General features: G+C 36.6%; 1 protein-coding gene across 1 annotated transcript in view; it reads right to left on the reverse strand.

Moving 5' to 3' along the window:
- Positions 1-13,528, reverse strand: part of Dthd1 (death domain containing 1) — a 103,175-nt gene that overhangs the window by 11,043 nt on the left and 78,604 nt on the right. Inside the window, 1 exon segment of the mRNA XM_087584546.1 lies at positions 9,791-9,809. Within this exon segment, the coding sequence (XP_087440672.1) occupies positions 9,791-9,809 (19 nt within the window).

The raw sequence follows: 13,528 nt of genomic DNA on the forward strand, positions 1-13,528 counted from the left end.
AAAACCGGAAGTGTCCGGTCCTAGAAGAATGTTGCCTCTGTGTGTCCTGAGGCCACCAGTCAAGTTGCTTGGAACAGAAAAGTTTGTCTTACCTGTGGTCTCAATTTTTCTCGTGGGGTGTTGCTTATGAGCTCTCGGTGGGTCAGCAACCAGGAAGATCTGTGCAGCCCTTTCCGGGAGCTTCTGTGCACCATGGTTCCAGATGGTGTTTGGTGTTTTCCTCTGGCGTCAGAGATGTGGGCAGAGTGTAGTTTCTTCTGGTTTCCCAGGCATGTCTGCCTCTCTGAAGGTTTAGCTCTCCCTGCCCCGGGATTTGGGTGCAGAGAACTGTTTTTCCGGTCTCCTGAACTCCATTTTTAATAGGGTTATTTATCTCCCTGCAGTCTAACTTCTTGAGTTCTTTGTATATTTTGGATATAAACCCTCTATCAGTTGTAGGATTGGTAAAGATCTTTTCCCATCTGTTGGTTGCCATTTTGTACTAACCACAGTGTCCTTTGCCTTACAGAAGCTTTGTAGCTTTATGAGATCTTATTTGTCGATTCTTGATCTTAGAGCATAAGCCATTGGTGTTTTGTTCAGGAAATTTTTTTCAGTGCCCATGTGTTTGAGATTCTTCCCCACCTTTTCTTCTATTAGTTTGAGTGTATCTGGTTTGATGTGGAGATTCTTAATCCATTTGGATTTAAGCTTTGTACAGGGTGATAAGAATGGATCGATCTGCAGTGTTTTACATGCTGACCTCCAGTTGAACCAGCACCATTTGCTGAATATGCTATCTTTTTTCCATTGGATGGTTTTGGCTCCTTTGTCAAAAATCAAGTGACCATAGGTATGTGGGTTCATTACTGGGTCTTCAATTCTATTCCACTGGTGTATCTGCCTCTCTCTGTACTAATACCGCACAGTTTTTATCACTATTGCTCTATAATACTCCTTGAGTTCAGGGATAGTGATTCCCCTGAAAGTCCTTTTATTGCTAAGGATAGTTTTAGCTATCTTGGTTTTTTTGTTAATCCAGATGAATTTGTAAATTGTTCTGTCTAACTCTATGAAGAATTAGATTGGAATTTTGATGGGGATTATACTGAATCTATAGATCGCCTTTGGTAAAATGATCATTTTTTTTATATTAATCCTGCCAATCCATGAGCATTGGAGATCTTTCCATGTTCTGAGATCTTCTTCAATGTCTTTTTTAAAAGACTTGATCACAGAAGTTCATTGCAATTTCGTTTGTAGTGACCCAAACTATAAATGAACAAATTGTTCTTAAACAAGTAAAAACCAGATTGAAATTATGAAAATAGTGTTTACTAAAATATAAATAAAAATGATTGAAGGATGAAAAAGGGATAAAATTAAAACATGCACAGCTTTTAAATAATAATACTATAGAGTACTTTGCTAACTGCACATCCTTGTTTCTCTTAGATCATATTCTTGAAATGACAAAATATTTTTTCAAAATGGAAAATATTTTTAGTGATTGGTGATAGGTAAGCATCAAGAAGACATTAGTATAAAGATGTCTTTGTTGTAATGAACTAGACCTGTGGTATGAAGTATAATTCATTGAGCTATTAGATGGCACAAAGCTACACATAGACATGTATGATGTCACCTTCCTGGCTTTCACAGTATATTGCATTCATGAATGTTGTGACTCAAGGAAAATCAAAGAAGGTTTATATCTGTACTAACTTTCCAATTTCCTACAAATCTACAAAGATTTCCCTTACTATTTCTTTGTGTTCTAACACCAAGGTAGAGTTACAGGGCTAACAGCCCAAATTAAAATCAATCAAACAAAAACACTATCTGATAGCAATGATACAAGAATGATAAAGTATGTTTACTGTGGCGTATCATAATACTTAGTACAGCATGTTCACTGAATCTGAATACTTATTTTGTAGCATAGTTTTCATAGAAATTCTATGAAATAATATAAAACTTCCATTAAGAAAAAGTATATGTTTAAGTGTACTATGCTGTAACACTTCACCCAAAATCAATTTGGATATATCAACTATATGTTAGACTCTTGAAACCTGAAATATAAATGTCAATTTATTTATATTTTTAATTTAGCTTATGTGTATGCTTGTGTTTGTGTGTGTGCTTGTGAGAATGTATGCACACAAACATGTTCAGATGCTCTTTGAGACTTTGGTGACAGCTGTCATGGAGTTAGGAGTTGCAGGCATCTGTGAACCCACCTATATGGGCTCTGGGACCTAAAATATGTTCCATTTTACTAAGCAGCAAATGTTCCTAAACACTGAGCCATAGTACAATAGAATCTGCCTCTCCATCAAAGAGTGTTGTATGGACTGAGGCTGGAATCAAATTTCTTTCCAAGAAAACATGGTTATAATACTGCAAAACCTCGGTCTCTTTAAAACTCCAATTTAGGAGATAATAATATTCCCTGACCATAATATTAGTCAATAATTTTGATTAGTAACCATGTACTAAAAGTTAGTCTAAGAAGTTAAATACTGTAATCTATGCAGCAGAATTTTGTGTGTATCTCATGCCCTAGTTATACATATTTTACGAATGAAGAGAACACATATAAAGAAAGAAAAACATTTTTGCCCAAAATGCACATTTGAAACGGTAAACATACCATTCAAGCTAGTATCAAGCTAGAAAATCAGATCCCATACTTTTTGCATATAAAATGAATATGACTCTTCAGACACACCAGAAGAGGGCATCGGATCCCATTACAAATAGTAGTGAGTCACCAGGTGGTTGCTCAATTGTTGAACTCAAGCCCTTTGGAAGAGCAGTCAGTGATCTAAACCGTACATCCTACACTGCATCCACCATTCATATATGCCAGCCTTGTTTCCCTGGACTTTAGGGCAGTATTAGATGGAACAAAGAAGCCCAACTCCCAGCAAGTACTCATCACTTATGACCTTAAGTGAAGTATTCCCTCTTTTCCTCTTTCCTCACTTAGCAAGCAGGAATAATAATACCTGTTTTCCTGTGACATTGAAAGGAGTCATTGAATTATATCATGTACCTTTAAAGCATTGCACAGTGTACAATGGCATGTTCAAAATATTAGCAGCAATTATTGTGTTTTTAATTACTACTTCTTGCCTATTTAAAAGAAAGTTCGCTTATATAAACAAAAAGAAACTCTAAAAATAATTGCAATTAAAACAAAACAGCACTGCTAAATTCCGTTGCTAGCCAAGATTTCTGAACCTGAGAGCAATTGGCAGCAAAGAACGGAGTTTTGCAAGTGTTGGAGACATTAACACCAGCCACAAGATCAGAAAAAAAAAAAAAAAAAAAAAAAAAAAAAACCTAAAAAGAGAACAACTGACTTCCTATGTAGATTTGTTTTTTAATTAAAGATAATTTATATATTAACTTGAGAAGTAAGTGAAAACACTATCAGTAATTCCAAAGGTTGAGGTCAAGCAATGGGTAAAATAAACATTCTTTTTATTTCCGGAAATGACACTGTTCAGTGTAAAGAAGTATGGACAGCAATTGTGTCTTTTAAGCTCAAAAGAAAAATTCAATGGCATGAGAGTCATCAAGATAACTCTATCTTCTCTTCTAAATCAAAGAAGGTCCGATCTAGCCTGTTTAAGAGATGGCTATAGTGTCTGCTCAGTAGATGTATGAACTGAGTCACTACCTGAATAGAACCAAAAAAAAAAAAAAAAAGTCACCAGCATGTTCATGACTGACTAAGCCTTAAAAACCAATATGAATATGGAAGGTTGTTTCTGTGTAGGAGCTGAGAATCTTCAGGTGAAGAGATTAACTCTCATCTATGACTCTATTCCAAAGCTGACTTTCATTAAAAGCATTCATCCAAGCATCCCAGAGGGCTCTAGAATTGTCAAACACCCCACTGGGACAAAAGAGACAACTTGCCATTTTGGTAGAAGTGACAGGCAGGAAGCACACAAAGGTTTGGCTTATACAGGCATAGGCAGAGATGATAAAGATAAAAGAACGTTCTCCTAGCTGCCTTGGCTCCGGTAACATTGTACTACTGAGGTACAACATCTACTTGAACTCTTCTTGAGTTCCAACTGGGAAACAGAAATGATACATATACTTCCACAGTGGGCTTGAGGACAGATTAAAACTCTATGCATATGTTATAGCTGTTAGTTTTATAAGATTCCTAACAGTGGGAGTGGGTTTGTTCCTGAGGCTCTTTCCTGCTCTTGAGACTATTTCTCTTATTGGGTTGCCTAACACAGCCTCAATATGATGACCTTTACCTTGTCTTATTATATCTTGTTTTGTCTTGTTGTGTTGTTATCTCTTGGATGTCTGTTCTTTGTTGTTGTTGTTGTTGTTGTTGTTGTTGTTGTTTTTGCTTTTTTTGTTTGTTTGTTTTTTGGTTTTTGGGTTTTTTTTACATCTCTATTAACTTAGGTATTTTTTATTTACATTTCAATTGTTATTCCCTTTCCCAGTCTCCAGGCCAACATCCCCCTAAGCCCTCCCCCTCCACTTCTATATGGGTGTTCCCCTCCCTATCCTTCCCCCCCCATTACTGCCCTCCCCCCAACAATCATGTTCACTGGGGGTTCAGTCTTGGCAGGACCAAAGGCTTCCCCTTCCACTGGTGCTCTAACTAGGCTATTCATTGCTACCTATGAAGTTGGAGCCCAGGGTCAGTCCGTGTATAGTCACTGGAAGCTCTGGTTGGTTGGCATTGTTGTTCGTGTGGGGTCACAAGCCCCTTGAAGCTCTTTCAGTCCTTTCTCTGATTCCTTCAACAGGGGTTCCATTCCCAGTTCAGGTGTTTGCTACTGGCATTCACCTATGCATTTGCCATATTCTGGGTGTGTCTCTCAGGAGAGATCTACATCCAGTTCGTGTCAGCCTGCACTTCTTTGCTTCTTCCATCTTATCTAATTGGGTGGCTGTATATGTATGGGCCACATGTGGGGCAGGCTCTGAATGGGTGCTCCTTCTGCCTCTGTTCTAAACTTTGCCTCCTTATTCCCTGCCAAGGGTTTTCTTATTCCCCTTTTAAAGAAGGAGTGAAGCATTCACATTTGGTCATCCTTCTTGAGTTTCATGTGTTCTGTGCATCTAGGGTAATTCAAGCATTTGGGCTAATAGCCACTTATCAATGAGTGCATACCATGTGTGTTTTTCTGTGATTGGGTTACCTCACTCAGGATGATATTTTCCAGTTTCGTCCATTTGCCTATGAATTTCATAAAGTCATTGTTTTTGATAGCTGAGCAGTATTCCTTTGTGTAGATGTACCACATTTTCTGTATTCATTCCTCTGTGGAAGGGCATCTGGGTTCTTTCCAGCTTCTGGCTATTATAAATAAGGCTGCTATGAACGTAGTGTTATATGTTGGGGCATTTTTTGGGTATATGCCCAAGAGAGGTATAGCTGGGTCTTCAGGTAGTTCAATGTCCAATTTTCTGTGGAACCTCCAGACTAATTTCCAGAATGGTTGTACCAGTCTGCAATCCCACCAACAATGGAGGAGTGTTCCTCTTTCTCCACATCCTCGCCAGCATCTGCTGTCACTGGAGTTCTTGATCTTAACCATTCTGTCTGGTGTGAGGTGGAATCTCAGGGTGGTGTTGATTTGCCTTTCCCTTATGACTAAAGATGTTGAACATTTCTTTAGGTGTTTTTCAGCCATTCAACATTCCTCAGCTGTGAATTCTTTGTTTACCTCTGAACCCTATTTTTTTTATCTTTATTAACTTGAGTATTTTTATTTACATTTTGATTGTTATTCCCTTTCCTGGTTTCAGGGCCAATATCCCCCTAACCCCTCCCCCTCCCCATCTATATAGGTGCTCCCCTCTCCATTCTTCCTCACATTATGGCCCTCCACCAAAACAATCGTGTTCACTGGGGGTTCAGTCTTGGCAGGACCAAGGGCTTCCTCTTCCACTGGTGCTCTTACTAGGCTATTCATTGCTACCTATGAGGTTGGAGCCCAGGGTCAGTCCATGTATAGTCTTTGTGAACCCCATTTTTTAATACGGTTATTTGTCTCCCTGAAGTCTAACTTTGTAAGTTCTTTGTATATTTTGGATATAAGCCCTCTATCAGTTGTAGGATTGGTAAAGATCTTTTCCCAATCTGCTGGTTGCCGTTTTGTCCTAACAACAGTGTCCTTTGCCTTACAGAAGCTTTACAGTTTTATGAGATCCCATTTGTCGATTCTTGATCTTAGAGCATAAGGCATTGGTGTATTGTTCAGGGAATTTTCTCCAGTGACCATCTGTTCGAGATTCTTCCCCATCTTTTCTTCTATTAGTTTGAGTGTATCTGGTTTGATGTGGAGATCCTTGAGGGACATGGAAGGGAAATAGATTCAGAAGAGAGGCAAGATATGAGAGAGCTGGGAAAAGTGGAGGAGGGGAACCTGTACTCAGTATATTGCATAAGGAAGAATCTATTTTCAATTAAAAAAATGAAAGAGTAAAATTGCTGAGTCCCTTCCGGAAGGGGTGGCATGGGCTGGATTCAAAAGACAGTGGCAGAAGTCAGATGCTCTGATTAGATTCTACTAGGATCCTGTCTTTTATTAGTCAAAAAATAATGAAAAAGAAATAGTCACTGAACATAAAACATAGCTAGCTGGTACTCATTAGGGAGGCAGCAATAGTATTGCAGCCAGTTTTTGTCATCGACTTATAGAAATGTACTTAGAAGTATTTATTTGAAGATGAATGTATATGTTATTTTATTTGCTTTAAATGTTTCCCACATGAAGAAATAGTACCATCACATCAGGGCATAAAATTATGGGAGAAATGCCCATAAAATTTATTTTATGTACTTTATTTTCTGAGTTTTGTTGCACATGTATGTATATACCAGCACACACAGGATTTTTAAATAAAGTCATTAAAAGACACCAACATGAGCTAATATCCTGCTCTTGCTGTGATATGGATACTCTGAGAAGTCTATAATCAGCATAGAACTTCCTGACTGCCTAGGAGGAAATGTTGCACATTTACAATGAAAGGAAGTACTACCACATGGAGAGACCTCAAGGCCAGAAAGAAACTACTAGTCAAGTAAGCTCTTTAGGGAACAAAACATCAACAGTGTCCAGAATGTTCTTGGTTTTCTTTTATTTTTTTTTTTTGTTCTCAAATCAAGGTAGACCTCAAAAGTAGATAGACTGAGCAATTAAGCTCAGAAACGAAAGCAATGTGCTACTAATGTGGAAGTACATTGAATCCTTACTTCTGCTTAGCTTGATTTGTTATTTTTAAGCCTAAGCTTTTCTGTTCAGTAGATTTTACTCTTGCTCCCTCATTACTTTACTGTGGTTTGAAATTGAAAAAAGGAATATTGTTATTTCTGAGGAATTAATTTCATTATAGTTTTGACAATAAGAATAGTCTTAGCAAGAATGATTAAAGTCATTGGTTTTAGAGAAAGACAATGCTCTTAGTTATATAGAAGCTAGCCTGGGGTAGACAAGGGCACTGATCATAGCTCCTTAAGGGAAAAAAGTTCCAATGGGCTAATATTAAGAATAGAGATAAATTCGATTCTAAATAACACCTCCTAAGTAAGTTAATAAAATACTGCAGTGATCATAAGACAATCCATTATGCTTGTCCTTGTCCAAAGCCCCTTTCTACATCTTCCTTTATCTCCCAGTGTACTTCTTTCTCTGACTCCACCTATACTCAGAAGTCTTGTTGACTCCAACCCTCTTTATCTTTGTTCTCTTCTTATTAGCATTGTCATCTTGTTCATGTCTTATTTAAGTAGCTGTTTGATTTACTGATAGTATTTCATATCATGAATTCATTTTCATTGTCTATTACAATGATACTACAAACAAAATTTTACCAATTGCTTGTTATTAATTATTGCTATAAAATTAAATTTCTATAAAATCCTTATAAAATTAAGTTTAGTCACAAACTAGACACCAGGGATTTATTTGTTTACTATATACTGTATACTGTTTCTCTAGTTTGATAGTTACTTACGCATGTTTTCTATGTCATAAAATCCATCACATCTTCCTGATTAGATACTCAGACGATCTAAATATGGAATCCAAATCCCTTCATAATCGCTCCTCACTTTATTTCAATGTAAAGTTTCCAAGTCTTTCATTCAAGCCTCAAAAAGGGATTCATTATATGTTCTTGAAATACACCTGGTGCTTTCCCATCTTCAAGTTTCTTTTCATACCATGTCACTTTCTCTGTGCCTTTCCAGATTCAAACATCCTCAATCACCTTGTTCTCTGACATTCTGATATTTCCTTCGCATGTGTATGGCTGATCATTTTCTGAGGAGATGCAATGCCCATGACTATTCACCCCAGATAGGAAACACATGAAAGAACAAAGTATAGATGGCATCAATGTTCAACTTGGTAAACAGGTGCATTCTACTGGGATTACAGACAGAAATATGAAGAACAAGTTACAAAAGCAGAATAGCTCAAAGATAACTGCATCACCAAACCCTACCACAGCTTGAGAGACAATTCACAATGCTGAGAACCTGGAATGCACTGCATAGCCTTCAGGCAGCTTGACAGGTTGAAGTGTCTTTTCCAGTTGCCTCAGCTGGTTCAAACTTCTTCCAATCAGAACAGTCAAAGTCAATAAAACGAATGGCAGTTCTTGCTGGCAAGAATGTAGGGTAAGTGGGATATTAAACCATTGCTGGTGGGAATGCAAGCTTCTACATCCACAATGGAAATTGGTGGTGCAGTTGCAATGAAGTTGGGAATAGAGCTAACCAGATTCAGCTAGACCCCTAGTAGGCGAATACCCAAAAGAAAACTCATCCTTTTACAGAGACAGTTATTCAACAATGCTCATTGCTACTCTATTCACAATAGTCAGATATTGGAAAGATGCTACTTGTCTATCAATTGATAAAGAAACTACATTTGTACAATGGTTATTACTCAACTTTTAAAACAAACAACAAACAAAAATGAAATCATGAAATTCACATGATGAAATTCAAATAGATGGAACTAGAAAAATGATTCTGAAGCAGGCAATACAGACTCAAAAAGACAAATATGATATGCATTTTCTTATATGTAGATATAGTTAAATCTTCAATAAGCAGACTACAATCTGTGTAACAATAAAGGCTAGGTATAAGTTTGAATGAATGGTTAGATGAGGGAAGACCTGAAATACTAGAATTAAATGGGAAGGGTAGGGAAAGGGGCATGTAGGAGGGGATAGAGGAGGCATTAAGAGAAAATTTCTGGATTCTTTGGAGACTCGGTTGTGTCACGTGATGTATTTCTGGAAAGTGTCTTATGTAATGATATTTTTCTGAATCCAATGTGTAAGGATATTTCCTTGAGAACAGACATGAAGTGTTTTTTCTGGATGCTGTTTAGAGAAAGAGTATGGTGCTGTAGTGTACACTTAAGACAACATTTGATGTTTAGAAAGAATATAAATATAACAGACAGAGAGGATGCCCTTGCATTGGTTTGCCTTGCAACATTTCATTGGTCTTTGCTGATCTTCTCTTGAAATGACTTTATAGATAGATATGTAGCAAAGAATTTCTTGTATTTCAGCTGCTTCTTGCCACTTCCACAGATTTGTGCCAACTAGGCAGAGCCTGGCAGTTCCTTTTGGATTGAGCCACTGCTACAGATTCATGCTCGGTGTTTGCCAATTGGACTGAACTGGAACTACTGATTCATGTTTGATATTTTGGACTGGACTGCAGATATCCTGACAATGATTTGTATCTCCCCAAACACTACTTCTAAACAGGTTCACATCACCTTATGCCCTATTAATCATTTTTTCTTCCCTACCTTCAATCAGTAGGCTACAAAGGAGGTTGAAGCATGTAAGAGCCCTTATTAAAGTATGTTTTACAAAAAGGCATAGCTAAAACTAAAGGGCACTGAAGGAGTTTTATAGAAAATGAATAAAATGAAAAGTATATATGAATTAAAAGAATCAAAACACAATCATCCAATAATTATGGAGAAAAAGCTCCAATGAGACATCTCTCACCACTTAATAAAACCCCATTTCCAGGCAATGGGTTATATATAGTTGAGTTGTTGGCAATAGGGACTTCATGGAAACCTCCAACAACCCAGGCTACTGTCAAGGCTATTGCTTGCTCTCCAAAAACTAATGGTAAACCCTATTGCTGAAGATAACACCTACACACCTCATCTAACACAGAGAAGTCAGCCTTCTGCCTATCCACAGCCTTCATCTCTATTAGCTAGTGTTCATGGCCCTAGAATGCATTTTGTGTGCTACTAGAGGAGAAAGGTAAACACATTCCCAACACAAACCTGGTATTTGCAATGAAAACCTGCCTGCAAGATAGACTGATGAAAAAGTGGCACAAAAGCTAGTGAACTGGATTTAAGGCCCCTCCCGTGAGATGGGATTCATGCAGGACACTGATCAGATGCATGAGAACCTGAGACTATATAAGCCAGAAACCTAAGAGAAAACCAAATGTTATTTTTCTGATAGAGGAACATAACAATATAATGTCTGCTATACTCACAGATCAATGTCTCACTAAGTCATCATTATTATAGAAATGTCCTCCTTTGGTAGGTGGGAATAAATTCAGAGAGTCACAATTGGATAATGTGCAGAGTGAGAAATCTTGGGAACACTCATTTCTAAATAGGGTATATTCATCAATTCTCTCTGCTCAAAGCTTAGCGATTTCTGTGGAAAATTATAATAGCCTGTGGGAGTGCAAGGCAACAAGGAAAGAAGGCCTTGTAGATACAGCAGGGCTAATGCACATATGAACTTACAGAGACTGCTGCAACCTGCATAGGGCCTGCATAGATCTAAGCCAAACCTGAGTGTTGAAAGGGGAAGTGGACATAGCACCCATACCTAATCCAGAAGTTATATTCAGTTGATTACTGCATGTGAGGGAAAACAAATCTTGCTGGGTAAATAAGCTGCACTTAAGGACTAACCCAATGCCCAGTAGTGGATGGGCAACAAAAAATGTGTGCAATGGTATTTGGAGGGCTTTGTTTTTTGGGTTTTTTTTTTTGTTTGTTTGTTTGTTTTTTGTTTCTTTGTTTTGTGTATGCTTCTTTTGTCTCATAATTCTTTACCTTTTTCCTATAGATCTTTTACTTATATGCTACAGTTTTCAATTTTATTTTTATGGAGTTTCTGTTTACAAACTTGTGTGTCTATATGTTTGTTTCTTGTGCTTTCTCTTTGGTCTTGTTTTTTCTGTTAATTTTGTACTCTTCTGGATCATTTTTGTTTTTATCTTATTTTATATTTCTAAATGCCTTTTTGTATTCTAATAATAACAAACCAGAAAAGAGTGGATTTAGATCAAAATGGAGGTGGGGAGGACCTGGTAGGAGTTGAAGTGGTTAAACTATAATCAGAATATATTGGATGAAAAACAAATCTATTCCATCTTTTAAAAAGAAAAAAAATGTTCAAAACTCATTTTATAAAGTGAATTTTAAATTTTCTTAAAAACCAAGTCTCTGATCTTTAGTTCAGAATACTTATCCCTATAATATAACATTTTAATTATTTTTTCATTTTTGAAATCAATCTGTCAGATTCTCTCTCTCCCACAAGTTTCTCCAGATCCTCTACCTCTCCCTACCGACCCAACTTTAAGTTCTTTCTTTAAAGAGAAACAAACACTCTATACAACAAAACTTTCCCAAAACAAGAAACCACTAAACAATATCAGAAAAGAGGGGAAAAACCAAAACACCAAATAAATGATCACACAAACAAACAGTGTAGTCTAATTATGTATTAGTCAACCATTCCTGAACATAAGGCTTGTCCTGGAATTGTTGACATATCCAGTGTCACTCTATTGGAGAAAACTGATTTTCACTCTCCCAGAAGATATAAGTAAAAGTTTACTTGTTAACTTTTACCCCAATATCTATGTTTCTACTCATATTTTCTTTTTAAAAATATAATAAAATTAAATACAATAACGTCAAACAAAAATTATCACATCAAAACTTATTGTTTTAATAAATTTTAATAAATTTTGTTTTAAGCCAAAATCGCTTCTCAGCCTTTTGGCTAAGATCAAGTGTAAAACAAGCCAACAGAAGGAAAAGAGACCACAGGAAAGGACTTGAATAAAGAAGCACTCAGTTACACACTCAGGAGATCCATAAAAACACTAAACTGGAAGCCATATTATATTCATTAAGAATAGTGCAGACCCATACACACAATGTGCATGCTACTTGAGTCTCTACAAGCTCATATGAGCTTTACTCATGTAGATTTACGGGGCCTTCTTCTCTTGATGTTCTCCAACCCTTCTAGTTCTTATATTCTCTTCTTCCTCTTCCTAGGGTTCCCCCAAGTTGCAAGGGGAGGACTTTGTTAAAGACATCTCATTTAAGAAGAAGTTTGTGTCCCAAGGTTTCTCATTCTCTGCATAATTTAACATACTATTTCAGTTTATTGAGATCTTAATGAAATCATCCTCTGCACAACATATACATGTTGCTGAAATTGACTTCAATATAGAAAACATGTAACGAAGGCAGAAGAAAGTGAAAAACTGTTGGAAATTCAATGTTTCTGTAAAAACAAAACCCAAATTACCCTTTTTGTCTGATATATATGTATGTGTGCATTAAATATACACATTAATATATATTAATTAAATTAATTAGTTAATTTAGTTAAATAATTAATATACAATATTTCCTAACTTGTTTTCTTATTCTCTAGCACCAGGTTAATGAATTTTGCTTTTTAAATCAATACTTATATTTATTCTGAAAATTTACACATGTATCTAAATCATTATCTTCAATCCCCACTCTTTTAACTTCTCCTTGGTCTCCCAACACATTTTCCTTCCAATTAATTTTCTATTTACTACCCCCTGAGTTCATCTAGTGCTACCCATATGTGCTACTGACACTTTTGTTTTTAATCTTAATATAATTACATAAATTAACTACATCTGAAAACTGTAAGCAATGCTAAGGTGACTGCGACCACAATAAAATTTCTCCTATCTAGAATCTTCTAATTTACTTAGTTAAGATCCGTTTTGCAGTTCATGTTCTTAGGAAAAAATGCATTTTTAAAATCACTCTTAGCAATGTGGTGTGTAGGCAATGGAAGTCTCAAACTGAGAGAAAGTGATGCTTTTGATAACCTAGCTCTTGCCATAGCACGTTCACAGTTCCTTCCTTTAACCTATTTAATGTGGTGGAAGAGCAAACATGACACTTTTTTTAAACTAGAAAAGTCATGACAGTACGTCATGAATTCACAGGGTCTTTTTGTTTGTCTTTTTAAAGGAAGTTTAGTCTCAGCAAAAGTTGGGTCGGTGTTGTTTATATAAGCCTGCTACTGAGGTATTACTCAGAACTCCAGCCTCAGGTAGACTCTAGCTATGTCCATGATGGTATTCAAAACAAAACCACTAAAAATGTGGGAGAAGTAAAAGACCATCATAACTGAAGCTAATGAAATATAACCAAATGTAAACAGCCATCTGGGTGATTTC

This window comes from Rattus norvegicus, chromosome 14 (genome assembly GCF_021556685.1).
Source record: "Rattus norvegicus strain SHRSP/BbbUtx chromosome 14, alternate assembly SHRSP_T2T, whole genome shotgun sequence".
Lineage (NCBI taxonomy): Eukaryota > Metazoa > Chordata > Mammalia > Rodentia > Muridae > Rattus > Rattus norvegicus.